At 51.5% G+C, this 25386-nt stretch overlaps 3 protein-coding genes across 5 annotated transcripts in view; 2 read left to right on the top strand and 1 right to left on the bottom strand.

The window, feature by feature from the left end:
* PPP2R5D (protein phosphatase 2 regulatory subunit B'delta) overlaps nucleotides 1-2874 on the top strand; it is a 27643-nt gene extending 24769 nt beyond the window's left edge. The window contains exon 16 of the mRNA XM_058802667.1: nucleotides 5-2874. Coding sequence (XP_058658650.1) covers nucleotides 5-142 — 138 coding nt within the window. The 3' untranslated portion in view covers nucleotides 143-2874. The remainder of the gene's footprint in view (nucleotides 1-4) is intronic.
* On the bottom strand, nucleotides 2773-4080 carry MEA1 (male-enhanced antigen 1). The gene is given in 4 exon segments (XM_058800913.1): nucleotides 2773-3453; nucleotides 3520-3634; nucleotides 3714-4022; nucleotides 4024-4080. Coding segments are annotated over 4 exon segments (645 nt in total). The 3' UTR covers nucleotides 2773-3289.
* A 57-nt stretch (nucleotides 4081-4137) lies between these two features.
* On the top strand, nucleotides 4138-25249 carry KLHDC3 (kelch domain containing 3). 3 transcript variants are annotated; one of them, XM_058801649.1, is made up of 11 exons: nucleotides 4138-4334; nucleotides 10911-11135; nucleotides 13588-13764; nucleotides 15871-15986; nucleotides 17303-17374; nucleotides 17602-17815; nucleotides 18094-18180; nucleotides 19441-19549; nucleotides 22966-23039; nucleotides 23400-23478; nucleotides 23668-25249. In XM_058801649.1, the coding sequence occupies exons 2-11, from the start codon at nucleotides 10982-10984 to the stop codon at nucleotides 23732-23734; spliced, it is 1149 nt and encodes a 382-aa protein (XP_058657632.1). In that variant the 5' UTR covers nucleotides 4138-4334; nucleotides 10911-10981; the 3' UTR covers nucleotides 23735-25249. The 3 variants fall into 3 exon arrangements, with proteins under 3 accessions (XP_058657632.1, XP_058657631.1, XP_058657634.1); XM_058801648.1 differs by lacking the exon at nucleotides 4138-4334 and adding an exon at nucleotides 4529-4739; XM_058801651.1 differs by lacking the exons at nucleotides 4138-4334; nucleotides 10911-11135 and adding an exon at nucleotides 11202-11375 and having other exon boundaries at nucleotides 23668-25245.
* Nucleotides 25250-25386: the final 137 nt, after the last annotated feature.

The following is a 25386-nucleotide window of genomic DNA, read 5'->3' on the forward strand; positions in this document are numbered from 1 at the left end:
GTAGATGCTGAAAGACATTAAGAAGGACAAAGTTTTGCTGCGCCGGAAGTCTGAGCTTCCGCAGGACGTCTACACTATAAAAGCCTTGGAGGCCCACAAGAGAGCAGAAGAGTTTCTCACCTCAAGCCAGGAGGCTCTCTGACGGGCTCAGGGGCTGGCCCAGGAAGCTCTGCCCCATCCCTTTCCTCCAGGGGTCATGGAAATGCACTCGGTTCTCATGTATAAGTAAGGAATGAACATGGTGAGCTGTGCCTGTCCTCCACTCCATCTGCATACCTCCAGGGTAGATCTGGTTTTATGTTAGAACCTGTATCTCACCACTGTCCTGTCCTCCTGCTTTTTCTTCGTCCTCCTGCTTTCCCACCTTGGCTCTGCAGGCATTAGGGGAGCCTGCCTGACCTCTGCTTTTATCAGCCCAGGCAGGACTCACTTCACTGTGAGCTGCCACCTGATTTTACTCTGCCAGGCAGCCAGAGCCTCGCTCAGGGCTCTGTGTTGGGCAGAGCCTGCCGTGCGTGGCTCAGTGTGCTGCTTTAAACTCCAAGTGCCCATCTCCTCCACACCTGCCCCTGTGCAGCCTGTGCAGGTGAGCCCTGCCATGGTCAGAGCTTGGGGCAGAAGCAGAGTTTGGAAGGCTCTGCTGTCTCTCCAGCCTGCCTTGGGGTGCAGCTCCACAGCTGAAGGGTCTTAATGTACAGCAGAGGAAATGTTTACTTCCACCTTTCTTTTGCTACCAGCCCCTTGTTTGATTCCCCTGTCAGTGGAGTGGGGGTTCAGTGCTTTGCCACCCCCAGTTAAGCTGGGTGCAAGCACTACATACTATTGCAGTCCTCCCTTTAGAGCATCCTTAGAAGCTCTCTTGTGAGAAAGTGAATTCCTTCTGCTGTTTGTGTTGGTCCGTGCTGACTCATTTCCTTCCCGATGGCTCGGGTTAATTGTGGGCCCAGAATTAACTTCCCGCTTTGTAGCAGGTGTCAGCCACTGACTTCTACTTTCTTCCTCTACCTGCTCAATTAAAATACTCCTGCAGCTCTCCCTTTGTCTCTGTATCCCATCCTTAGCTCTTCAGGGCCAGGGTTTCTAGGAAGCTTGTGCTGCTAGTCATTTCTGCAAGCTAGTGGAAGCAATGGCTGCACCTCCTGGGGCGTGGCCGAGTTTGAGTGTTCACTTGTCTCCTCATTATTATCAATGGCTAAGCACTAGTGCTGAATCGCTGCTTCCGTGGGTGCTCTGAGCAAAGTTCACCTGTCCTGTCACGTGTGCACCTGCTGTGCCCGAGGCCCTTGTTAGTTATCACCTGGTGCATCAGGGCCCGTGCTAACTTAGCATTTTAGAAACACTTGCTGATAGCCCAGGGGCTTGTGCAGCGCTTGGGTGCTCCTGTGATCCAGCTTTCACCCGTGTTGTTTGTGGTGCAGACTCAGTGCCAGGCCGAGGTGCCACATGGTTTGTCATAGAGAGGGAGTCCTTGCTTCTTACCTGCTGTGCCTGCTTTCTTGACACATGAGCTTCAAAGTGGGTTTGCAGTGGTGCAGGGAGCTGTGGGGTTGGTGCTAGCCTGGCACTGCTTTGCAGCAGCACGGGATGTTGTAGAAGGTTCTGGTGTATCTGCTTGTCCTCACCAGGAAACCATTTCCAGGTCAGAGCATCACCCCCTCTAATCTTTGTGCTGGTGTGCAGCACATCTTCCCTCCACCCCAGCGAGGCTGTTCTGACCCGTGTACCTGCATCCCTGCCCCGTGTAGCTCCCTCCTCCCGGCTCAGCCCTTATCAGGAATGCCGCCATCTCTTGGGAGGAGCTGGCGGGTGCATGTGCGAGATCCCCCAGTCACGCCGGGCCCCACCTCCCCTCCGCCTCACGCAACGGGCCAGTTCTAGTGTCAGGAGACTTCAGAAACACCTCAGGGAGGTTATTGCTTATTTTGAACATTAGTCTGAGCTCATGATCAGCTGCCAATCGATTACCTCACGCCTGGCACAGCATGTGGACGTGCACCCGGTGGTGCCAGAGCAGCACAGCTCTGGAAATGGGGGCTGCCAGGCTCGGGCTGGGCAGGAGGCTCCTTCCTGTCTCAGCACAGGCTCTCCAACTGGCTGCTTAGCTTTGTGCTGTAAGCCAAGACCTCATTTTGAGATTGCTACAGCATGGTATGCCCTCACTTGAGCCTGCTTGCTGCTGGGCAGTGGCTGCCTTTCCCCGCTGTGGGCTGCTCTGCCTGCAGAGGGAACAGAACCTTGTGGTGTGCAGGGGCTGGCACTGTCCTGCAGATGATCTGTCTCTGCTGGCAGCCCCTGACCCTGGCCAGAGGAATGCTGCTGGGGTTGTGCCATGTGCAGGATTGTAACACATCATGATTATGTGCTGTACAGCTTTGATGTTCCCATAGCTTTTTGTGTCTTGTTTTGGGTCAGGGAACTTAGGCTTAGTACCTTCACACCATCCTTTGTTTGCTGCCTATTCATTCCAGTGTCCTGGACACGTCAGAAGGGGACCATGTGAGACAGGGGGGAGCGTGCTCACCCTCTCACCACATGTACTGCTCATAGGCAGACCTGCATCTGCCACGCTACAGCTGCCCCTCGCTCAATACTTGGTTTCTAGCGTTAGTGCTGCTCATTTCTGCCTATGCCTTTCCCCACATCAGCCAAATGGACAGAACTGGAGCTGCCTCTTCCACTCCACCTGGCTTGCTCCTCCCAAGGGAAAAAGCAAAACTACTGCATTCACACCCTGGACACAAGTATTAAGCTGCTTACAGTTCATATGTACATATGGTGTACTTTATTTTCAGTAGAGCATTACATAGTATGAAAGTGTTGGATTTTGTACAGATGTCCCTGTATGTACAGAACTAAATAAAACCAATCTCTTGGAATGACACATCTTGCTCCACCTGTGATATTCCCAACACACAGACCCTATCCTGAGAGGAGGGGCCCTAGCCTGGAGAATGACTTCTCTGGTACTGTCAGCATGGGGCCAAGTCCAGCGTTTGTCCTGAGGGAATCTGGGCAAAGCCAGCCAAGCCCCATCGCCCCATATGCATCCAGGCATGGAAACCAATCTGCTTCCTCAGAGGTAGAGGAAGCCAACACAACGTTATCACACTGACTTATGCACCAGCCAGAACCCAGAAAAAGGAGTGGGAAGGAAAACCAGACAATGTCAGTGGGACAAACTGGGAGGTTGATACTGGCAAGTCCTGTCAGCACCTGGCTCGGAGGCAGTGGGTGCTTCCAGGGTAGAGGGAGGGCTGGGGTTTGCAGCCCCTGTGCCGCAGCGCTGCCCTCAGTTCCACTGAGGCCGGGGGCCGCCGAGGCTCTGCCGGGCCTGCAGCGTGCGCTGCACCACGTCCTTCCACTGCTCCTCCGAGATCTGGTTGGCCCAGGCGGGGATGCCCAGGGTGGGCAGCTTCACGCTGGCCATCGTTCTCTTCACCAGCTCCACATGCTCTGGGAACAGAGAGGCCGTGAGACCGCGGCAGAGCCCCGGGCGGGTCCTGCCGGAGACGCGGTTACCTGCATCCATGGGGATGGAGCTGTGGCTGCTCTGAGCCGCGGCGCCTCCCGCTGCCTCCTCCTCATTCTCCTCCTCGCTGTCCACCGGCGGGTCGGGCAGGTGCAGCCTCAGCATCTGCGGAGAAAGGCGGGCAGCGGGGGTCGGGACCTCGGGTGCCGCCACCCCCGGCCCGGCGGGAGGCGCTGGGCGGTACCTGCAGCCGCTCCTGAAGGCCGGGGCCCGCGTCGCCGAGGCCCTGCTCCGGTTCCTGGCTCAGCGGTTGATACAAATACCCGCCGCTCTCCTCCTCTTCCTCCTCCTCCTCCTCCTCATCGCCGCTCCACCCGGCCGCGCCGTCAGGGCCCTCCGGCGGCCCGGGCTCCCGGGGACAGACGCGCTCGGGGCCCATGCTCCGCACCACCGCCATACACCGGGCGCGGCGCCGAGGAGGTGCCGCCGCCGCCGCCCGGAACCGCCGCGGCCGCCGCGGGGCACTCTGGGTGTTGTAGTCCCGGAGCGGGCCCTGGGCGCGGTGGGCGGTGCCGCCGGCACGCGCCGCCGGTGCCGTCGCGCGTCGCCATCGAGTGTCGCCATCTCGGTCTGGGCCGGGGCCGGAGCAGCGCGCCGGGGCCGGGCCCGGGCGGGGCGGGGAACCCAGGGAGCCGCCCCTGAGGGGGTCCGGGGCCCGGCACCGCGGAAGGGCCTGTCAGGGCCGCGCCGCTCCGGCGGGGGGGCGCCCGCGGACCCGGGCGGGGCCACGCCGCACTACAAGTCCCAGGGAGCGGCGGGAGCTCCTGTCGGAGCGGGGCTGTCGGCGCTCCTTGTACGGGCACAGGTACGGGGCTGGGGCCGGGGCCGCAGGGGCGGGGGGAGCCGGCGGGGCCATGCCGGGGCTGGGGGAGGCTGAGGCCGGCGGGCCCCGCCGAGCCCCTCCGTGAGGGCCGGGGGCGCGGGGCCGCCGCCCTGCCCGGGTGCTCTCGGCCGGGCCCGCGGGCGGCGGGTGGGGGCGCGGGGCGCACGGAGGGGCTCGGGCGGGGAGCGGCGGGCAACGGTGCTGGAGCGTGTCCGGAGCTGGGCAGAGGAGCTGCTGAAGGGTGCAGAGAGGGAGTCCTGTGAGGAGCGGCTGAGAGAGCTGAGGGTGCTCAGCCCGGAGGAAAGGCAGCTCAGGGGAGACCCTGTCACTCTCTACAGCTGCCCGAAAGGAGATTGTCACCAGCTGGGGGCCGGCCTCTTCTCCCAGGTAACAACTAACAGGCAGGTCAAGGGAAATAGCTTCAAACTGCACCAGGGAAGGCTTAGATTGGATATTAGGAAAAACTCCTTCACGAGAAGGGTAGTATGGCGTTGGAACAGGCTGCCCAGGAAAATGGTCGAATCACCATCCCTGGAAGTATTAAAAATGTGGCACTTTCAGGACATGTGTTAGTGGTGGGCCTGGCAGCGTTGGGTTAATGGCTGGGATCTGTGATCTTGGTGGTGTTCTCATCCTTAAAGCATTCTGTGACCACACACATCTCTATCCTCCCAGACAGGTCTGTGTTAGGGATGCTGCCCTTCTGCCCTGGCATGACCTCTGCTGTGCCTTCCCTCTCCATCCCGTGGGCTCATGTGGTTTCAGACCCTTTATTCTCTCACCCAGTCGTGGCTGGTGTGGGGCTGCATGCCAGTCCCATGTGCCAGGCAGAGGGAAGGGAAGGCTGGCACCTGTGAGCACCACCTTGCCCGGGGATCAGTGTCAGTGCAGCAGAGAGGCTGAGGAACAAACTGATGTAGCCCTGTGTAAAGCTGTCACCTCGGCTTTCCTGAGCCTGCTTCCCAAGCCAAGGGCTGCCCTTGGCCTGGCACAAACAGCTTGACAGGCTGGGCCAAATTCCTGATGGGGAACTCAAGCAGTGACTCCAAAGCTTAGGCACACTCCGTAGAGAAGCTGGGGTTTGGGAAGCAAGGTGAAGAATATAAGCCAGCTGAGTAGGTGCAGAATCCAAATACTAAGCAAAAGTAAGTGAGCAAAGTATTTGGTGAAAAACAAGGAGATGGTGAGGCTGGCTGTGGGGATAGCACTGGGATAAATTTGTGCCTGAGCAGTGTGGCCTGTGGTTCCCATGGCTAACATGAGCTTCCAGAGCAGGCTCAGTGCACGAGCTCCAGGGCTGTTCTAGCACCATCTAATTTACTGGGGCTGGAATTGCATTGTGAGTGTCTGAGCTGTTGAATGTGCAAGCTTGCAGTTTCACACTGCCTTAGCACAAATGCTCCAAGCATTAGATAAATGTCAAGCACAAGTGAAGAAAGCAGGTTGTTCTCATGTTATCTCTAACAGTATGTTGGATGTGCTTGAAATAGAACAGTCTATATGGACTGCTGTGAACTGGCTGGGCTATTTTAAGGGTTACTAAACCTTGTGGCTGGTGTCTTTTGGGAGACAGGACTGAGGCAGCCACACGGTAGGATTTGCTCTCTGGGGCAGCTTTGCAGGGTAGGCTGCTCTTCTTGGGGTGCTGCTGTGATTCTGGGGGTGGCAGAATGAGTCCTTGACAATCCAGGTTGCTGGGTTTGTCCCCCTTGCTTTGGGCATTGGATGCAGCAAGGCTGATCTGAGCAGGTTTTAGGAATGGCTCTAGGTTTCCTTCTGTGTGCATAGAGGAGTGAGAGACCCCAGGGAGCTCCCTTTGAGCAAAGTGGATCCAAGGATATATGGGTTTGCTTTAAGATCATCACCTGGCTGCTGTACTTGGAGATGCTCAGTAGCTTTCTATCTTGAATTAATTATTTTCATACCTAATTGTAGGGTTTGGAAATACTAAGCCTAAAGCCAGTAGAACAAACGAGTGAAAAATCTGACTAAAACCTGCTTTGGTTTTTTTTGTTGTTGTTTTGGGGATTTTTTTCTAGCTGTGCCACAGTGCTCAAGTCAGCACAACAGTTTTGGAGGATGTGCTAGTGAGAGGTTATTGAGTGATATTTGTGTTGATCTCAGGTGTCCATGTGCTGTGTTGTTAGGCTCTTGTTAGGTGTAAGCTGGGGCAGTTGGGATGAAGGTTCTTGCAGGCATTAAGTGCATCTTGAGGCAGCAGCACAAGCAGAGATATGGGAGTGCTTTCTGTAGGTGCTGTGTTGGAAGAATGTAGAGCTGAATTAAATCTGATTGTTCCCTGGCTTAGCAGTGAAATGCTCCAGGTGCTTTGTGGCAGAGGAACAGCACACTGCTGTTGTCACTTAATTTCCAGCATCACCAACATCATGTGAAGCATGTCCTGATTTTTGGATGTGCTCTTATTCCATAATGACAGGACATACCAGGGGTTTCAACATTTTTCTGCATCCTCTGTGCTTTACTGTATTTCTGGCTAGATCATGGCAGACCAGGGAAATGGGAGGTTGTGAAGATTACATGGTTGGAAGTCAGAGATCTGTTCATTTTTGGAGATGAAAGTGAGGATTTAATGTGAGTCAGTGGAAGCAAGGATGGCTTGAACAGAAGCTGTGATTCTGTGTGCCTCATCCTGCAGTGCCCTCCCAGTTCTCTAATACAATTTGCCTCTGTCTTATCAATATTTTTGTGTTTTACAGCCTACATCACTCTTGTTGGTGTCCTAAATGAGAAACCACAGAATGTACTTTGCATAATCTAATATTGTACAATTGGGGGAAATTGTTAGTAAATTGTTTCTTATCAATTTTGCTTTTTCCCCTCTCTCCTTGGCTGTGTCCTCTGTGATCTGTAAAGAAATCTAAGCTGTAGCTTAATGTCAAGTGCTGCACTTCTCCTACTAAGAAATCCTCATAAGAATGGGACTGAAAAGTAGTTTATTTATGTCCTCATTTATCTCATAAAAATTAGCATTGGAAATCAAACTTGAATGGAATTCAAGAGTGTCCATAGTTGTAGGACAGAAAATATAGGTTTTTCTCAAAATATGTGTCTACCTCTTATTTGCAGATAGTGCACAGAGGGAGCTCAGAGGAGGAAAATGCTTTGAGACGGAAGATTGGTCTAAAGAAATTATTGTAAATAAGGCAGGCAAGGAGAATCTGGAGCTGGGCATAGACAGCATGGGGTGAAACAGGGGAGGCATCCTCAGGAGATAGGGCTGTGCAGGGAGGAGGGGAAGCCAGGCCTGTGTGGGGCTGAAAAGGGCAAACAAATCCTGGTGATGGCAGGAAGATGTGGTAGTTCCAGGGTAGGGTTGTGGCCAGTGGCAGAAGAGGAAGATGAGAGTTTGCACGGGTGCTTTTGTTACAGGGTACAGAAGAGCTCTTGGGTTTGGAAAATCCCTGCCAGCTTGTTAAAACCTGTGTTTCCCCATGACCTGTAAAGATTACTTCACACCTCTGGTCATTCTGTCTTGGTGAAGTGTTCAGATGAGTGTTTGCTTTTCTTGGCTCTGAGGAGGGGCAGCAGGAGGCTGTGCTGGCAGAGCTCTGTGTTTGCTCTAAAGGGGTATCCCTGCACAGAGCCAAGGCAGAGCACAGCCAACTTCCATCCCATTGCCCTCTCCACCACTCCACACCTGCCAGTCACCTGGGGAAAACCTTTCCCAGCAATTGTAGGAAACAGCATTCCAACATTGTTGCTTCAACCTCAGCATCTTTCTCGTAGTGCCTGGAGCTTCTCAGTGGACCAGATTTAACCTCTTGGGGTGACTGCCTTCTGATGGGAATGGCAGAACTGCTGGGGCAGGGTAGCCAGCTCCTGTGGCAGTGACAGGACCAGCATCCTTGCACCTGGCTCAAGGGAAGCCCCAAGGGTGAGGAAGTGTTCCCAGCTTTACTGATAAAAAAGGCAGGGGCCTTGGTACAGTGCAGAGAACTTGGAAATAAGATTCATCCTCTTGGTCCTCCTGGATTGGGCTCAGTCTGAAGGGTATTGAAAATATTGATGGTGGTGATAAAGACCAGTTGAGCTCCTTGAGGAGAATTTTACAGAATCACTTAAACAAGAAGAGATTATGAGGGAAACATTGGTTAGATTTTTCAGGAATAACTTGTGACTGAGGCAGGAAACAGATTTAGATATGTGAAGCCTTCAAAATAGCTTGGAAGGTGCCTTTGGTGGGTTCCATGGAAACTCATCTGTTCTGTAGCTTTGCAGAAGACTTATGCAAGAGTGCTGCCTGGCTTAAAAAAAAAAAAAAAAAAAAAAAAAAAAAAAAAAAAAAAAAAAAAAAAAAGATGCTTAAGGAAAAAAAGCTGTTAGATCTGAAATTGAAGCATGGCCTGTGGAAGACGGGGGCTGTTCTGGGCCCTTCTGGAGCACCCCTGCTGGAGCAAAGCTTGCTGCAGCTTTCTGGGTTCCTGACTGCAGTTTAGGTTAGGGTGGTTGCTGCAGGAACAGGCAGGTTTGCAGGAGAGACTCCTGTTGCAATAAGGCTGCAGGATGGTCTCTGTTTGGGCTTTGCATGTGTTCTGTCACATTCATGTACAGAGCATGAAAACAACTGAAAAAATAAATAACTTTTAAAATAAGCTACTCAAATTTTAATGACATTTGAGAGTTCTGGAATGGGGTGAGTGGTTACTGAATGGTTTTGAGCTGCCTGTGGAGTGAGTGGATGAAGCTGGAAGCCTAAGCTCTGCTTCATGCCAGGAGCTCCCTGTTGGTGGCATCTCTTATTCTTCTGCAGGAGGGATAAAATGTGAGTGTGAGGGTGTGCTGGGCCCTGGGGTGGCCAGGCTGCTGATGGGCCTCGTGGTGAGCAGTGATTCCACTTGACTGAGGGGCTGGGGGTGGCCAGATGGAGCAGAGCAGCACAGCACTGCCCCTCTTGCTGCCCTCCAGCCAATTCAGAAACCTCAAACACGAGAGAAGTCCTCCTTGCCAAAATTCACTACTTTCCAAAATGAAATGGGGCAGAGCGTAGGAATTTTGTGTAGGAATTTAGTCCTTGTTCAAAGGCATCCCCAAATTTCTTTGGATTCTGCAAAGGCTGAAACTGATTGTGAGATGGGAGCATGCTGACTGAACCTTTCAATAACCTAGAAACAAGAAATGAAATAAGACAATTTTATTTGTGCTGTGTGAAACACTGACATCTCTTCTAATGGCTGTTTTCAGTTAGGAGAAAACTGTTAAAAATCAAACTGAGCTGCTGTTTCAGAAGCACCTGGGCAGGACTCTCCTCTTTGTTCTTAGATCCAAAGGAGAATCTCTGCAAGAATCAGCTGTGGTCACTTCTTAAGATATGACCTAAGCCATCTGTTTGAGGAATGAAGGATATCAGTTGCTTAACAAGATGTGATGCTACAGAATTTTCTTAGTTATGCTTGGGTTTGCTATGGGAGGAAAAGAGCTTTTCTGAGCATTACCAAAGTGCTTTCTACCTAGATTAGGGGGTTTCTGCTCTCTTGTGTTAATTAGCTTGAACCCTAGTGCTCAAATCAATGAGTCCAAATGCTAATGTTGTCACCCACCCCTATAACAGTGTGAAAAACGCCAATCACTTGTTTTTAAAATTTTAGAAGTTTAATAGTAATAAAATGGTTTGAATTAGGACAATATGAGACAATAGAGACAAAGAGTTACGGACATCTGGGTACCTTTTTCTGGGCAGCTAAAGCCTGAAAAAGGACCCACGTTCACAGAGGATTAACCCTTAAAAGCAACAGCCTGTTGCATATTCATACACCTCATCCATGGTGCATAAATTCCATTCAAACACAGGATTCTGTCTGGTCAGTGTCAGCTTCTTCCTCTGAATCCTGATAGCGCCTTTGAGGTGGGAAGAAGTTCATTTCTTCTGATAAGAGGGCAATAAATTCTTTTTCTCTGAAAGATTTGGGTGTCCTGTGGCTGCTATCTTGCTGCAAGTCCTTTTCTTAAAGAAAGTATCCTACATAGCATCGTTTCTATTTTAACATTTTTTATAACCTAAAACTATATTTACCACACTACTTAAGAGAATTAATACAGCATAACTTTCTAACACAACACATGTAATATTCATTTTAATATTTGTGAAAAGTCAATCATAAAATACATGCATTTTTCACAAAGGGAAGTTGGTTGCTTTATGTAGGGGTGGTTCTTTGGAGTTATTTTGTTGGGTGTTTTGTTTTTAATCTTTTCCTCTGCTGTTTCTCAGACCTGATCCAAAGAGCACGCTCTTCCCTCTGGGTTTGTTCTTTTCACCTTCACCGCTGGCTCTCGCTGTTTGTTTTCATCCATGCACACAAATGGCTCTGACATGACCGTGATGTGTGCGTGCCCAGGCCGAAGGTGTTTGGCTGGGGCTGCCTGTGCAGCCACCCTGAGGGGTTTTGTGTGCAAGGGCACCTCTGCTTGCTCCTCTGAGCCCAAGAGGAACATTCCCAGCTGGGAGGCAGGTGAATGAGGGCACACCGAAGTAACCTTTGCAGCAGGCATTCAGGGAAGGGTGGATGTTGTTATTTTGGCCTTGTGTGTGTGTTGCAGCCCTCGCAGCGGCCTCGGAAGCATGCGGCTGTGGCACTGGGGGCCCTGAAGAGCGCCTGGCTGGCAGAGGAATGCTCCGCTGGGCAGTGCACTTGGAAGGGGGCCCACGCAGGGTGAACCACGCGGCCGTGGCTGTGGGCCACAAGGTCTATTCCTTCGGCGGCTACTGCTCGGGAGAGGACTATGAGACCCTGCGGCAGATCGACGTGCACGTGTTCAACGCAGGTAAACCTGTCCTTGGATAGGAGTCCCTGTAAAATCTATGTGCTGTATAAGTGGCCTTGCCCCAGTCCTAGTTGTTCTAAATGAGCTACAGCTGTGAAGTCCTTAGTTGGGCAGCAGCTGTGGCTTGTGAAGGCAACTAGGATAAAAAAGGGGTGCGTTGAGAGCTTTGGAGGAGCCTTGATGGAGCCACAAGGAACAACACTGCTGAGAAGAGCTGCATGTGAGAAAACCAGCCAGAAGGTACGGACTCTAGAAATATAATAGCAACAATATGATTACAACATGTCCTCGTGGGCACAAAGGGCTTGGCTTGCTGGGCTCACTTAGTGCTTTTCTCACCTGCTGGTGCCTGGCATGTTATACCTTGTAACATGCTGTCTGACTCTTACATTTCCAGAAAATGTTATCAGAGTAGGTAGGAGCCTCTTTCTTAGTGCAGCCTTGCATTTTCAGCTTGAGGGGCTCTAGTTCATGTCACTGCTAGGATAAGGACTCACTGAAATAGTCACATAGCTAATGGTTTGGTTTGACCTTGTTCTCTGCAAACTCAAAGTCAGGCAGGTGCAAAGAGGTGATACAGAGCTAGCTCAGGTCCCCCCTCATGGCAGCATGTCCATGTTCAGCTGCCCATAGGGTGGAAGGAGCACGGTGTGAGACAGTGCACTCACTAAAGATTCCAGGTGTAGACATCTGAGCTGTTTCCCTGTGGGGGCAGCTGACAACTGGAGTCAGTAGGGGCATGTGGCTAGGAGGGAGGCCTTCCCTTTTTGGTAACAGCTATCGTGCAGATTCACAGCATAGCTTAGAAAAGCATCTGCAACTGGAGCCATTTGTGTAGGGTAACCAGTACCTGTCATGAGGCCGAGTTGGAGCCATGGTTGTGCTGGCACAGGCTGTATTTCTTGATTGAGTGCTCCTTGAACTAAAGAGGTTACTGAGCTGGTCCCTTAAGCATTTCCCTGTAATTAGGCAGGTGATTAAAAAACTGCACAGATGCTTGGGTGGCTCCTGCTAAACAGGGCCAAGAACAGAGAACCAATGACCAGTTTTGGAGACTGGACAGCGTGCTGAATGCTCTGTGAGCACCCACCCACATGTAGACAAACCGAGCTTGTCTGTAAAATGCAGTGAATTCACTCCTTTAAGACTGATGTGCAGCAGGGATAAAAGCATTGGTTACAGAGGGCTGCCAAGGTGACCTGCTGTCAGGGTAGAGGGGGTGTAGCTCAGGATCCTGTGAACAGTGACATTCACCTCTGTCCAGAGGGACTGGGCTTTTATACTCAACACAGCTGAATGTTGTAGAACGTGCCAAGGACAGCAGCAATCTTCTGGGGAAGCATAATGACTGTGCCCAAAGGAATGCTCTTGTGTTGTCTTTGCCTCTTACCACTCCCAAGTATTAAAGTGTCAGAATGCTGCAGCCACCACATGGGAAGTGACAGTGGCTTCCCAAGCCCTTGCTCAGCTAGCACTGTCAGGTGGCAGTGCTAAAGCCAAGATACCAGATTTTGAATGAGTTTTCCAAAGATGAAAACTATGTTTTAGGTAGGAAGCATCCAGTCTAGCTTGACTTTAGCATTGCATGTGCTTCCTCAGTGCCCTTTCTGCCTGTGGGGTAGATGCCCACCTTTTGAGATGCCTGACTTTTCCCTTTCCCTATGTTAGTATTTCAGAGGAGCTGCAGACTGTTTTCTGCTATATTTTGTATCAGCTCTGTGTAGAAAACAAACCTGGAGGCTGTATGTGGTGGAAGGAGGGTGACTGGTGCTGTTATGTAACACTTGCTGTGGCTCTTGCACTGTCATTAAACCTTGTAATACCTGTTGACTGTTCTGGCTGCTGCTGGACATGACACACAGGAAGAGGAACCTGTAATCCCAAGGAACTCCTATTAGTAATGCAAGGCTAGCAGGGAGAACTTGAATACAGATGGGGTAAAGGGGGCAGACAGCCACCTCATCTGTAGCTTGAAAACCAAAACAAAAGCAAACCCAGTTCCTACCAAACTACTGGGTTACTTTACTTAAACTGTGCTTCTGCAAGTCCAAGTGATGCCTTCAGGTGTTCCCTTGCATTTTACTGCAGTGAGTTATTCCTGTGCTGCCCATTCTCCCAGCTTTGAGTCTCTTCAGCAATCTCACTGGCTTGAAGTAGTGTCTGTATTCATGGTCCCCTCTGTACTTCTTCATTTTTCTTTCCCTATTTGTTTGTGTATGTGCTGTAGCTTTCACTCACAGTCTAGGATGAGCCAGAGTGGAAACCTTCTCAATGAATTGTTGTAGAACAGAGCCTGGTTTTGTCTTCTATATTTCTTAACTAGCTGCTACTCGAGGTCAGACACAGCTTTGTCTTGTTTACTCACCTGCTTCTGCCCCTTGTCACGGGGTAAAAAGCAACACACAGGATGGGTTATGACCTGTCAGCAATGGGCTCAAACTTGTGTTTCCAGTGTCTCTACGCTGGATCAAGCTGCCTCCAGTGTGGACAAACAGCCGAGACCACGTGAGGGAGGTGCCCTACATGAGGTATGGGCACTCGGCCGTGCTCATCGACGACACCGTCTACATCTGGGGCGGCCGCAACGACACCGAGGGAGCCTGCAACGTGCTCTATGCCTTTGATGTCAGTAAGTTCCAGCTTCTCACTGCTCCTTGGCACAGCTGGTCTTGATCACACCTCCTCTCTGCTCCCCAACTTGTTTTCTTGTCCCTCAGTGATAGTCTGGAGGAAATGGTGTCACTCTCTGTTTCAGCAGTTTTGGAAGTGGAGTATGGTGGACATTGTGCTTACAAGCCTTTGGGCAGAGATTGCTGATCTTTTCTAACAATGAAAATGGTTTTAATTTTTCTATCAGCTTTGTGTGCTCTCTCTGATAGTAGCTAGAATTGAAGCGTCTCTCTATGTGATATAGTATTCCTTAATTGTGGCTCTTGATGATTGTGGTTCCTCTTCAGTGTGGTTCTTCTTTCTGAAGGTGTGAAGGAGAGTGAGGAACAAAACACAGGAGTACTCCAGGACAGGATGGCAAAATCAGGGGAGACATGAGTCAAGTTAGATAAACCTGAAAAATAAACTCCTTGAGCCTTTTAGTTGGCTTCTCCATAGCGCTGCTGGAGCACCTCTGGAGAAAAGGCACCATCAGGAACTGCATGGACACAAGTGTCAGGAAAGAAAAGGAGTGTATCTGGATTCTGGATGCAAGTCCATCTAAATACTGGCTAGTAACTATCTTACAGAGCTTGCAAGGAAACTGTTTGCTCTGGTGCTTGGTCCATGGATCTCTTCTTTATCAGGAAGAATCTTACAGCTTATGGCACAGGGTTTCCCCCTTCCTTCCCCTGACACATGCAGCTGAGAAGCCACCAGTAAAGCTCTGCCTACACAGAGGCTTTATAGTGGACCTGCCCAGTCTCCCTGGCAGCTCCAGTGCTTTAGCATTAAGGGAAAATTAACAGAAAGTCCTGCTCCAAACCCTCTGCAGCTGTCTGTACACACAGGCCTGCCATTCCTGGAAAGTGTGGCTGGCAGTCACAGTGCCATGTCTGCAGTGTAAGTTCCACTGTAGGAGTCACATCAGGCTAAATAAAGTCCTGTCTGAGTGCAGTTTTGTCCCTGCAGTGTTGAGCAGATCCCAAATTGAGGTTTTTTCCATGTTGCAATTGGGTGAGCTTTTGCTGATACAATGTGACTGAGTTTGGAAGCAGCCCCAGGGAGAGAAGGAACTCGATAGCCCTGGGATGTCACACTAGAGGCTCCCCAGGGATTCTGCTGACCTTGCAAGACCCTTTGTGTGGTGCCAGCTGGAGCATAGGTGGACACTTGTGTCCACAGGCCAAGTTCAGGGAAGTCATCCTCGTGCTTTGGCTCCACAACTCTCTGAAATAAGCACTGTTCTTGGCAGCCAAGGGCTGTTAGGGAGGGGGGGAATGTCTCCTGCAGCCTCAGGGCTTATCTGTGCCTCTGGGAGCTCTTGGGGCAGGTGCCTGTTAGCAATTGGCACCCAGTCCTGGCCTGGCTCTGTGCTGCCCTGGCATGGAGAGCAGCTCTGCCTGGATTTAAGTCATCTTCTAAATCAAGCCAGCCCCTGAGTGTGCAGGCTGAGGGGCTGAATGTGTTTGGTGCAGCTCACAGGGGGCATTGTGAAGGGTGGAAAGTGAGCAAGAGGAAAGTGAGAGAATGTAACAGGTGGAGCAGATAAGACAGGGAGAGCTGCACTGCAGAGGTTGAGATATGCACAACAGCTAACATGGAGAACTTGTGATTAAGTGATTTGTATCTGGGTTTGAGAGCTGTTTTCCCTCAGTCATGCTCAGTTACTGAGCATCTCCACGCCTTGAGGTCAGTTGTGCCACTTAGCATTATTGCTTCATTGTTATAGAAAGTGTGAATGCAGAGTTGATAAGTGACTCACGAGTACACTCTGCAAGAGATTCTGTAAAAGTAACATTGTTCAAGCCCTACTGTACTACTCACACTTCAAATGTGAGCTCTTTGTCAGGTCTGGCACTCAGTGGCCATGCCAAGAGGCTGAGGATTCTGTCACTGTGTCCCTCTGTGGGGGCTCAGGCAGGTAGCCTTGCCCAAAGAAGCTTGCAGCCTCTCTGGCAGGGCATGTGCTTTGTGAGAAAACAAGAATTATTTTTGCCTTAGAAATTTAAGAACAGCAGTAATAGAACTATCCCACCCCAAGTCCTACTGTGTTTTCTCAGCATTGCCTCTTGTTTTGTTTCAGACACACACAAGTGGTTCACACCAAAGGTCTCTGGAATGGTCCCAGGGGCAAGAGATGGGCACTCAGCCTGTGTCCTGGCAAAGAGCATGTTTATCTTTGGAGGCTATGAACAGCTGGTGAGTGATCTCTGTAACTGTTAATTGGTGAGCCCTTGGGAAAGAGGGTGTTGATACCCAGGACACTGATAGAGGCAGGACACGGGGGTGTGTTTGTATTCCAAGTCACTGTCATTTTGTAACTTAGCAAAGTTATGGCATTAGTGCCCAGGTTATGCTAATTATTTTAGGAGAAGATGGTTGGAAAAGCAAGTCCAAAAAAGTGTTAAATTTTTTTTGAATTTCACAAAACATATTTACCACAAAGAGGTAAAAATTTAATTTTTTTTCTGGCTCATTTCTCAGCCAAATGTAGATACATAAATACACAACATTTTTAATAAGTATATATTGATCTACATTTATTTTAATTTGGCTCAGAAGTGAGCCAGAAAAATCACTTTCTGCAGTGTTGCTGTGAGGTTTTGTCCTAGTCTGGTGTATGTTCCCTGCAGTCTCCACCTCCTCTGACATCTTGGTGATCCCTTTCAGCAAACATTTGGTTACCTTCCCATTAGGAATACCCTGAGCCAAAGTTCATCCTGCAATAGCTGTCAGTGTACCTAATGCTCTTTTTAGCAAATCCTCATGATGTAATCTTAAAAAGTGGGTAAATAAAAATTATCACCAGATTTCAGGACAGATGTGCAAAGTCATGTCTGTTTGTTTGGAAGAAAGTTTGAGCTCTGTTACAGAAATTTCTGGTTATTCCTTCTTTTCTGAGGGTGATAGGCCAAATCCATTATATTGATTACAGCAGCAGGAGGGGTTCAGATGTCTTTTTTTTTTTTTTTTTTTTTTTTAAACCAAGACCAAATAAACCTCTGGCTGTCTTGCTGCTCTCTACCTTGCCTGGAGGAGCAGGAGTCCACATTGTTTGTGTGAATGCAGTCTCCTCCAGGCAGCCAGCTGGGTTTTGTGGGGCCTCAGAACCTGGAGTGTATTTGCTCCTGGATGTAATCCTGGCTTCTGCATCTCGTTAGGCAGCCTTAGCAGAGCCACTCTGACTGTCCTGCTAATGCCTCTTTTACCTGCTGCTACATGGAGAGGAGGCAGTCTCCTGCCATGAATGTACTGTGTGCAGGACAGCCTTTGGGGGAGGAACTGAGCACCAAATAAATGGGAAAGCTGCAGGAAGAGACAGGACACCTTTGGGAAGAAAAGGGCTTTGCTTTCCTCTTGTTAAGTGATAAGTGCTGCCTGAGCAAGCACCTTGTTCCTTAGGAAGTACTGAATCCAAAGGGATGCTCCAGCTCTGCAGGGCAGCATCCTTCTGGGGCTGGATGTGACCAGACTTCTCAGTCCCTTTGTGACCAAGCTGTTCATGTGTCTTCCAGGCTGACTGCTTTTCAAATGATATCCATAAATTGGACACCACAAACATGACGTGGACCTTAATCTCTGCCAAGGTCAGTGTCTGTTTTTCCCTCTGGTTTGTGGAGGAAGTTTTGCATCTGCCATCCTCTGGGGTAGCTGCCCACACTTGTCTCACAGCTTCTGGCTGATGTGGCTGGGCTCTACAGGATGGGAAGTTCTCCAGGAGAAGGCAGCCACCTAACTTCCCCATCAAGATGTGTTATTTCCCTGGCTGATCTGCACTCTTTCTTTTGTTTTTATTTTCTATTCTGTCCCTCAGGGTACTCCAGCTCGCTGGAGAGACTTTCATTCAGCTACCATCATTGGAACAAAGATGTACGTGTTTGGGGGCAGAGCTGATCGCTTTGGGCCCTTTCACTCTAACAATGAGATCTACTGTAACAGAATCAAAGTGTTTGATACAGAAACCAACTGCTGGCTGGACTCCCCTCACACCCCCGTGCTCCCTGAGGGCAGGAGGAGCCATTCAGCCTGTGAGTGGGGGTCTTCTGAGGGTGGAGCATGGTGGAGGGGAGTTTCTGCCTGCCTTAGGAGGGGTGTTTGCTCTGCTGGGTGGGGCTGTGGGTTAGAAAGGGTTGCACAAAGCCCAGTTTCTGTGGAAAGCTGCTGCCCTCCAAAAAGCCTTGCACTCCCCACTGCACATGAAGGTGATGTAAGGAGAGGTGGGCAGCCAGCACCACATTGGTTTGTGTTTGGTGTTGGGTCAGGGACATGCTGGGTGCCCTCTGATGTCTGTGCTTACTCCCTACAGTCAGCTACAACGGGGAGCTCTATGTATTTGGTGGCTACAATGCACGCCTGAACAGACACTTCCATGACCTCTGGAAATTCAATCCAGGTATTTATGCTTTTAACTTGCTGCAGTGATAGTGCTCCAGGCCCTCAGGCATGTGAGTGCTCAGAAGAACATACTGTCCAAGGAGTGCTGCTTGGGGGGGAATGGCTCTTGGCTCTTCTGACAGCAAATCACTCCTGTGTCTGTTCCTCCTCGGGATGTTTCCAGATCTCAGTTATAAAATAGAAAATGAGGTATTGCTAAAAGACATATTTCATTGGAAAAACTTTGTCTTGTTCTCAAATGTGCAAAAGTATTGACAGAAGAGAAGATATGGGAAAGAAATAGGTTTTAGGGAAGAGAGAGACTATAGCTGGAGAAACCATTCAACCTGAGCTGCAGGATCACCATCTCTTGGTAGCAGCTCAAACTGTGCTGCAGAAGGGGGGTTCTTCAGCTGGTACCCTGAATACCACTCAGCTGTGAACCGGTTTTGGGGGTCCTCAGGCACGTTTGACTGTCTAGACTAATTTTGTTTGCTAATTGCTTTCTAGTAAAGTTACCTGAGAGCAGCCAACCAGCTGCTCCCCAAGCTGACTGTGAGCTGGCAGAGCTCTTGCAGGTTTCAGTCCTGTGCTTTGTCGCCCCCAAGTATCCTTGGTGCAGAGAGCAGCAAGAACAAAGGCTGCTGTCTCCACCTGGCCCAGTTCTCCACGCCCTCCTCCCGCAGCCGAGCTGTCCCAGCGGCTGAGGCACCTCTGCCCGGGTGCTCTGCGATCGCAGCCTGCCAGCAGATGGAGCTGGTTCCTGGATCTTCCTCCTCCAAATCCCGACCGCAGCAGGCTCTGGGGAAGGGAGGCTGCCTGTCTGTCCCTGCAGCTCTGCCCAGTACAGCTCCCTGTGATGTTGGACCCGCTGCCATGGCAGTCTGTGGGTCCTGGTGCTCAGGCTTTGCAAGTGAAAGGCCTTGACGGGGCCCTGAGCAACCTGGTGTAGTGCAAGGTGTCCCTGCCCATGGCAGGGGGTTGGGACAAGATGGTCTTTAAGGTGCCTTCCAACCTAAACCATTCTATGATATGACCTGCAAGTCCTGTCTCAGCAGGCAGAGCTCCAGGACTGTGACTGGCATCTAAGTGGCACTTCATGGAAGTGCATGATTGGCCATTAATGAGGAGGTCAGGGGGGAGGCTGGATATTGGCTAGCTGGTGTCTGTGGGGTACTGGGCCTCTGCTTTCCCTGTGATCTGTTAACATTCATGACCTGCTTATAGCTGGTCTTGGCCAGGCTCTTGTGACAAGTTTTCTCTCTTTTCCTCCTGTTAGTTTCTCTTTCCTGGAGGAAGATTGAGCCCAAGGGGAAGGGGCCGTGTCCCCGGCGCCGGCAGTGCTGCTGCAGAGTGGGGGACAGAATCATCCTCTTTGGAGGTACCAGGTGAGCTGTGTGAGGTGGCTCCTCCAGAGGCTTTGCCAGTCCCTTCAGCACAGTGTCCCTTCACACTCAGACCCATCAGATGGACTTCAAAGGCACGTGGCAAGTGTCAGCCTATCTGACAAGTGTAGGTAATCATGGACATCAGGGTCCCCTGAAGAAAGGCCGTGGAAGAGATTGAAGTGTCATGTAAGCTTGTAAAGCATCTGGTGACAACCATCTTGTACATGCAGAGACAGAAGGGTGTAACAGGCTGCTCGGGAGGGGCTGTGCAGTGCTCAAGCTTTCTGGTCAAGAGGTTGTGGGGATAAGAGAAGAGATCCTGCGGTCAGAAGGACATGTATCTCAGTCTGTTGTGCCAGAGCAGACCTCAAACTGACTTATCTTCACCTACATGCTGCCCTGCTTCTCCCACCAGAGCTTCTTTCTTCCATTGGCAAGTGTGGGTTCTGCTGCCAGGCTGCAGTGGGATGTCAGCTCAGCTGGGAGCTGTTTGAGGAGCCTACACACATGACAAGACAATGTTGCCTTCTGCCAGTGTTCCTTAGCAACATTCCCATTCACAACAGGGACCTGGTGTTATGGATTTAGCTGTCAAACACTGGAAGTGATACTGTCAGGGTGCAGGGCAGCTGGATGTGGCCAAGAGCCTTAACAGCTGCTAAAAGAAAGGAAGTGGCCTATCACCAGGACACACTCTATGCTGTCTGGAGTGACAAATTGCAGCTCTGGAGCACAGTCCTGCTTGCCAGTATCTACCTTGCAGAGACATCTTAAATATTTTCAGCTCTGCACATGGTTGGGAAAGCTTTGGGGCTCTCTCTGGGTTCTTGACAGTAGCTTTTTGGGGATGCTTCTGAAGCAAACTTGGGGCACAGAACCAAGGGTGACCTGACCATACCAGTGTGTGATGGGGTGAAGGGGGAGTGTGCTTAGCTGTAGGATGTCCATGTGACTTTGAGGGAGTGCTTAGTGCAGGTGAGGTATGCAGAGGTGCTGAGTTTATCCAGTCTCCTCAAAAGATACTGGTTGCTGCTCAGTACAGCAGAAGGTAGGGCTTGGCAGGGCTTTAGGGGAGTTTTAGGGGTCCCAGATGCTGTGCTGTGTAGATTTGTGTTGCAGCAGCAGCTGAACTTTGATGTTAAACCCTGGCACTCCTGGGAAATGCTAGCAAACCACAACAAAATTGACACCAGCTTTTTGGAGTTTGGTTCACCCTTGCCAGGCAATGCAGCAGTGCCTTGTCTTCTCCATGAACCACTTCAGAATTCAGCTTGTTTCTTAGGTCAGGCTCAACCCCAGTACAGGCACATTCATCAGCACTAGTGTGGGCTGGGAAGATGTGCTGGCAGCCAGGAATGCAGCCTGCTTGAGCTGGAGGGAGGGTCTTGGGGAAGTGGGAGGTGGGGGTGGGCCGTGCTGGCTTCCTGTAACAGTTATCAGGTGTATTCTGGAGCTGCCTGGAGAGATAAGAAATTTTCCAGGAAGTCGTTGTAATGGAGAACTCCCATGGGTCTGCCTGCTGACCTGTGTTCCCTGGGCTGGCCAGGGGGAGGGGTGGGGCTGTCCTGCAGGGATCCTCAGAGGATGAGCCGGCAGGCTCAGCTTTCTAGGGAACAGCTCTGGGGGATGGGCAGCAAAGCCCCTTTGTGTCTGCCTTTCCAGGATTCACACTTCCTGCTGAAGAGGCGCTTCTGCAGGCTGCTTGCTCCTAGGGCATCCAAAAGCTTTGTTTCTTTAGTAGTCCTGGCCAGAGCTTGGTGGTTTTGCCCCACTGTGGCCAGGAACAATCCTTCACTTGTGTCCCATTTAAGGGACCAAGAAGCTTGGTGTTCCCATTAGGTGTGTCACAGTTGTGGCCCTGGTCTGGTTTCTTCCCAAACCCACCAGCAATTCAGTGTGCAGAGACCATCCACAAGGAAGAAGTGGGGGGAGAAGGAATGCTATAAAACAGTTTAGCTGAAGAGATGCTGGTCCAGATTTGGCTTGAGACTGTGTTTTCCCTGACAGGGCTTAGGAATCCTGGCTCTGGTGAGGGAGTAGGGGCTGTCACTGAGTCACTGAAGGGTGAGTTGTTTTGCAGCTGCAATGAGCAGTTTTGCTGGGCTCTGGCTGGCAAAGGTGTGCCCTGCATGCTGCTGTGCTGCCTGGGAGTTGCAGGGGGTTGCCTGGTCTTGAACTCCAGGCTCACCTTGCTACTTTCCTTTTGGTGATTAAAGGCACAGACGTGGTGCCTGCTGGCTTTCCTTTGATAGATAAGGGATGGCCTGGGGTTTCCTGTGACGTGGATGTGAGATTAGATTGTGGTGTGGTGAGCACACGAGGTGGAGTTAAAGGGGCTCCTGCCTGTATCCGGGCAGATGGGTCCCATCAGCCACAGGTCTGTGCCAGCACTGAGCTGTGCTCTCAGCTTGGCCTGAGGTTGTGGGGACCTGGGGGAGCAGGTACTGCCTCATGTCCCGTGAGTGTGAAGCTTGGTGGGGAAGCAAGAGACACTGGGGCAAGGAGTCACTGCATGAGGTCAGTCCCAGCTAAGTGGTGAGGGCACACTAAGTTGTTTTGTCACAGACCAAAGCAGGACTTAAAACATTTTTCCTTTCTTTCTTTTAAATTCTCCAAACAACCATCAGCCAAGGCAGTATTTTCCCCTGTTTCAGCACAGGCTGATTTGTCTGTGCAAGGAGATGTAGTGTCCAGTCTCTCAGGTGCTTTGGTTGTTCCATCAAGACCACTGTGGCAGGAAACCATAGGTGAGGCTGGCTGTTCCCTAGAAATGCCTGGTGCTGTAGTTCCTCATCAGCATTCCCGGACCAACATCAAATGGGAGTATCAGCAAATTGGAATTGGTTTAAACTGACTGCTGCATTGCTCAGTGCTCAGCTACAATCTTCTGAAATGCCATCCCCATTTTGGCACAACCACTCCAGCTGTGGCTGGAGTCCAAAGTGATTTCTCAGTCATACTGAGAAATGTCTGTGCTTGCCCTGCCATGCAGATGTTTAGATGTTTTCTAGCTGCTTTCTCTACACTCCTCTCACAGCATCTGAGGGGCCAAGCTGCAATAAATGCAGTAGATCTTAAATACATGAGAACAGGAGTGATGGACAGGTGAGGTGAGGGGGAGGCTCATGGTGGAATCATCATGGTCATCCATGAAAAGGAGGCAGATCTCCCATGCCCTGCAGAGGAAATTGTGTGGGTTTCTGCTCCCTGGCTCCTGTGCAGCTCTGCCTACTCTGCAAGGAGCTGAGAAAGTGATGACTTTGAGTGCTCCTTGGGACTTCAGAGGGCCAGGAGGGATCACAGGGCCCCTGCCTGGGACAGGGACGCCAGGGACATTCCTGGGCTTCCTCAGCCCTTGGTGAGCTGGTGCATAAGAATTTTGGCACTGACTGACACACTGTGCTTGGTTTCTGCAGCCCATCTCCAGAGGAGGGAATGGGTGATGAATTTGACCTGATGGATCACTCGGATCTCTACATCCTCGACTTCAGTAAGTGAGCACTTCCTGCCCAGCTTGTACCTCTTACCACAAGGTGCCCTGTGAGCAGGCCCTGCTGTGAAGCACCTCACTGTGCTCTCTGTGGCTGCAGGTGCCATGTCCTGGAGCCAGACAGCTGTGTCTGACCAGTGTGCTTGGCTCAAGGCAGGGCAGCCAGAGCTGCAGCCATGCTTTGTGCACTCCTGCATGCAAGGCCTCTTGTGGGAGCACCCCAGCCTGTCCCTGGTGTCACTCTGTCTTGTCCCTCAGACAAGGCTCTGCCCTGTTTCCTGTGGCACTGACTGCATGATGCTGGGGCCTCCATGGTGTCCAGTCAAAGGCTGCTGTAGCTAAACTGCTCTCTTTTCCCAGGCCCCAGTCTGAAGACACTGTGTAAGCTAGCAGTGATTCAGTACAGCCTGGACCAGTCCTGCCTTCCCCACGACATCAGGTATTGTGTGCCTTGCTGGGACCTCACCCTGGGGTGCTCCAGCCCTGCTTGAGGGCTGCCCAAGGCTCTGGACACATTTGTGGGCTGGGCTGGAGACTGTAGCTGAGGCTGGTATGAAACAAAGCTGCTCTAGCCCTGGGCACTGTGTTTGTGCTTTCTCTGAGTGTGTATCCTCTTGGTGTGTTACAGATGGGAGCTCTCAGCCATGACAACCAACAGCACCATCAGCCGCCCCATTGTCTCCAACCAGGGCTGAAGAGAACTCGTCCTTCCACCACCCTGCCCTCACCCCTCCACATGCTGACCTCTTGCTCCACTGCCTGCATGAATTTTTAGCCCTTTCAAGCAAGGAATGTGTGAGCTCGGTTTGTCTTGCCCTAGCTAGGCCTCCCTCTGCCCTTGTCATGCTTTGGGCAGCACAAGGGGGCAGGCAGAGCTGGCCACTGAGGGAAAAACTGTCTGGCCCCAGCAGCACAGCTGTGACCCCTCTCCTCACTGGTGGTTCTAGAGCTTCCTTTCCCTTTGCCTGTGGAACTGCAGCTGTGCTGTCCGGTGTGCAGCCACTTTCCAAGGGCCTGAATCAACTCTTACCACCAGCCACGGCCCTGGGGTTGATGTCAGGGTCCACCTGAACTGTTCCTACATTGCCTCAAGAGAGCAGGAACCTCCACACCTGCTCCTGCCAGCACTGACAGCTTCCTGGCACTGAAGGGCAGGCCCCAGCTCCAAGCTGAGCACAGTGTGGGGGCCTGGGCCCAGCTGGACACTGCCCAGCTCCCATTGTAAAACAGCAACTGGGGGAAGTTTTATAAATGGTGAGGCAGATGTGGTTTCTGTGTGTCCTAGCAGATGAACTGGGGGAGAAAAAAGGCTTGAGAGGGGAGAGACTGAACCAGGTGCTTTTCCCTGCAGCTGCAGGCCAGTGGTGGCTTGTGGAGCAGCAGGCAGTGGCTGATGTGAGCCACAGCCCTGCCTGGGGTGGGCAAGGGAAGCTGGGCCCCCTCCAGCAGCACTGCTGTGGGGTACCTGCCTACTGCCCAGAGTTGTGCTGTCCTGCAAGAGGACAGAAGGAAAATGGTGTCTGTCTCCTTTAGCTGCACTGCCTCAGGTAAGTGGGTGCTCTGGAGCTTCCTGCTTCAGGGCTGGAGGTGGAGGGATGCCTGGGACAGCCTTCCTGGCTGGCACAGAGGGCTGTGCTCAAACCCTTTCTCACCAACATGAGGCATCTGATGTGAAGAGGAGCTCCAGTGGCAACTGCAGTGGGGCTATTGCAGAGAAAGCTAAGGAAGCACTCAGGGCTTGTCCTGGGATGTAAAGTCACAGGGGCTGCTGAGATGGTGGTGGCTGCATGCCAGGAACATGGGTGGCAGAGGGCCCGGGCTGTCTGCCCTGCCCTGAAGGCTGGCACATGGCCAGGGACAAGTGCTCATCCAGCAGCACGTGGAGCAGTCTGGAGTGGTGTGACAGCAGTGAAACCCCGTGGCAAGAGAACAGAAGGCCCCTAATGGTGACAAGAGCTTGTTCTTCACACACTGACAGCACCTCCCTGTGAAGGTGATGAGCATCATTGGCCTGGAGGGAAACGGGGTGAGCTGTGACAGCACATCTCGCTGAGGGGGAGCAGCTCCAGCATCCTTTGTGGTCCTTGGCACCTGCAGGTTACCAAGAGGACTTAGGTGAACGTCTCCCACGTGTTGTCCAGCAGCTCTAACTCCCTCCCTCCATCAGCTGCCTCAGCCACAGGCACTCTCTCAAGCTGTGAAATAAATGGTGGAGTTTTTTTGCTGTGCACTAAAGCACCAAGCTGACTCTCCTTGCAGGCTGCCAGGCACTAGGAAATGCCCCCTAACACCCAGAGTCCCTGTGCTGGGCTGTGTGGTGCTGAGCACAGAGGCTCCTCAGTTCTGT

The sequence above is a fragment of the Ammospiza caudacuta genome, chromosome 3, assembly GCF_027887145.1.
Source record: "Ammospiza caudacuta isolate bAmmCau1 chromosome 3, bAmmCau1.pri, whole genome shotgun sequence".
Classification (NCBI taxonomy): Eukaryota; Metazoa; Chordata; class Aves; order Passeriformes; family Passerellidae; genus Ammospiza; species Ammospiza caudacuta.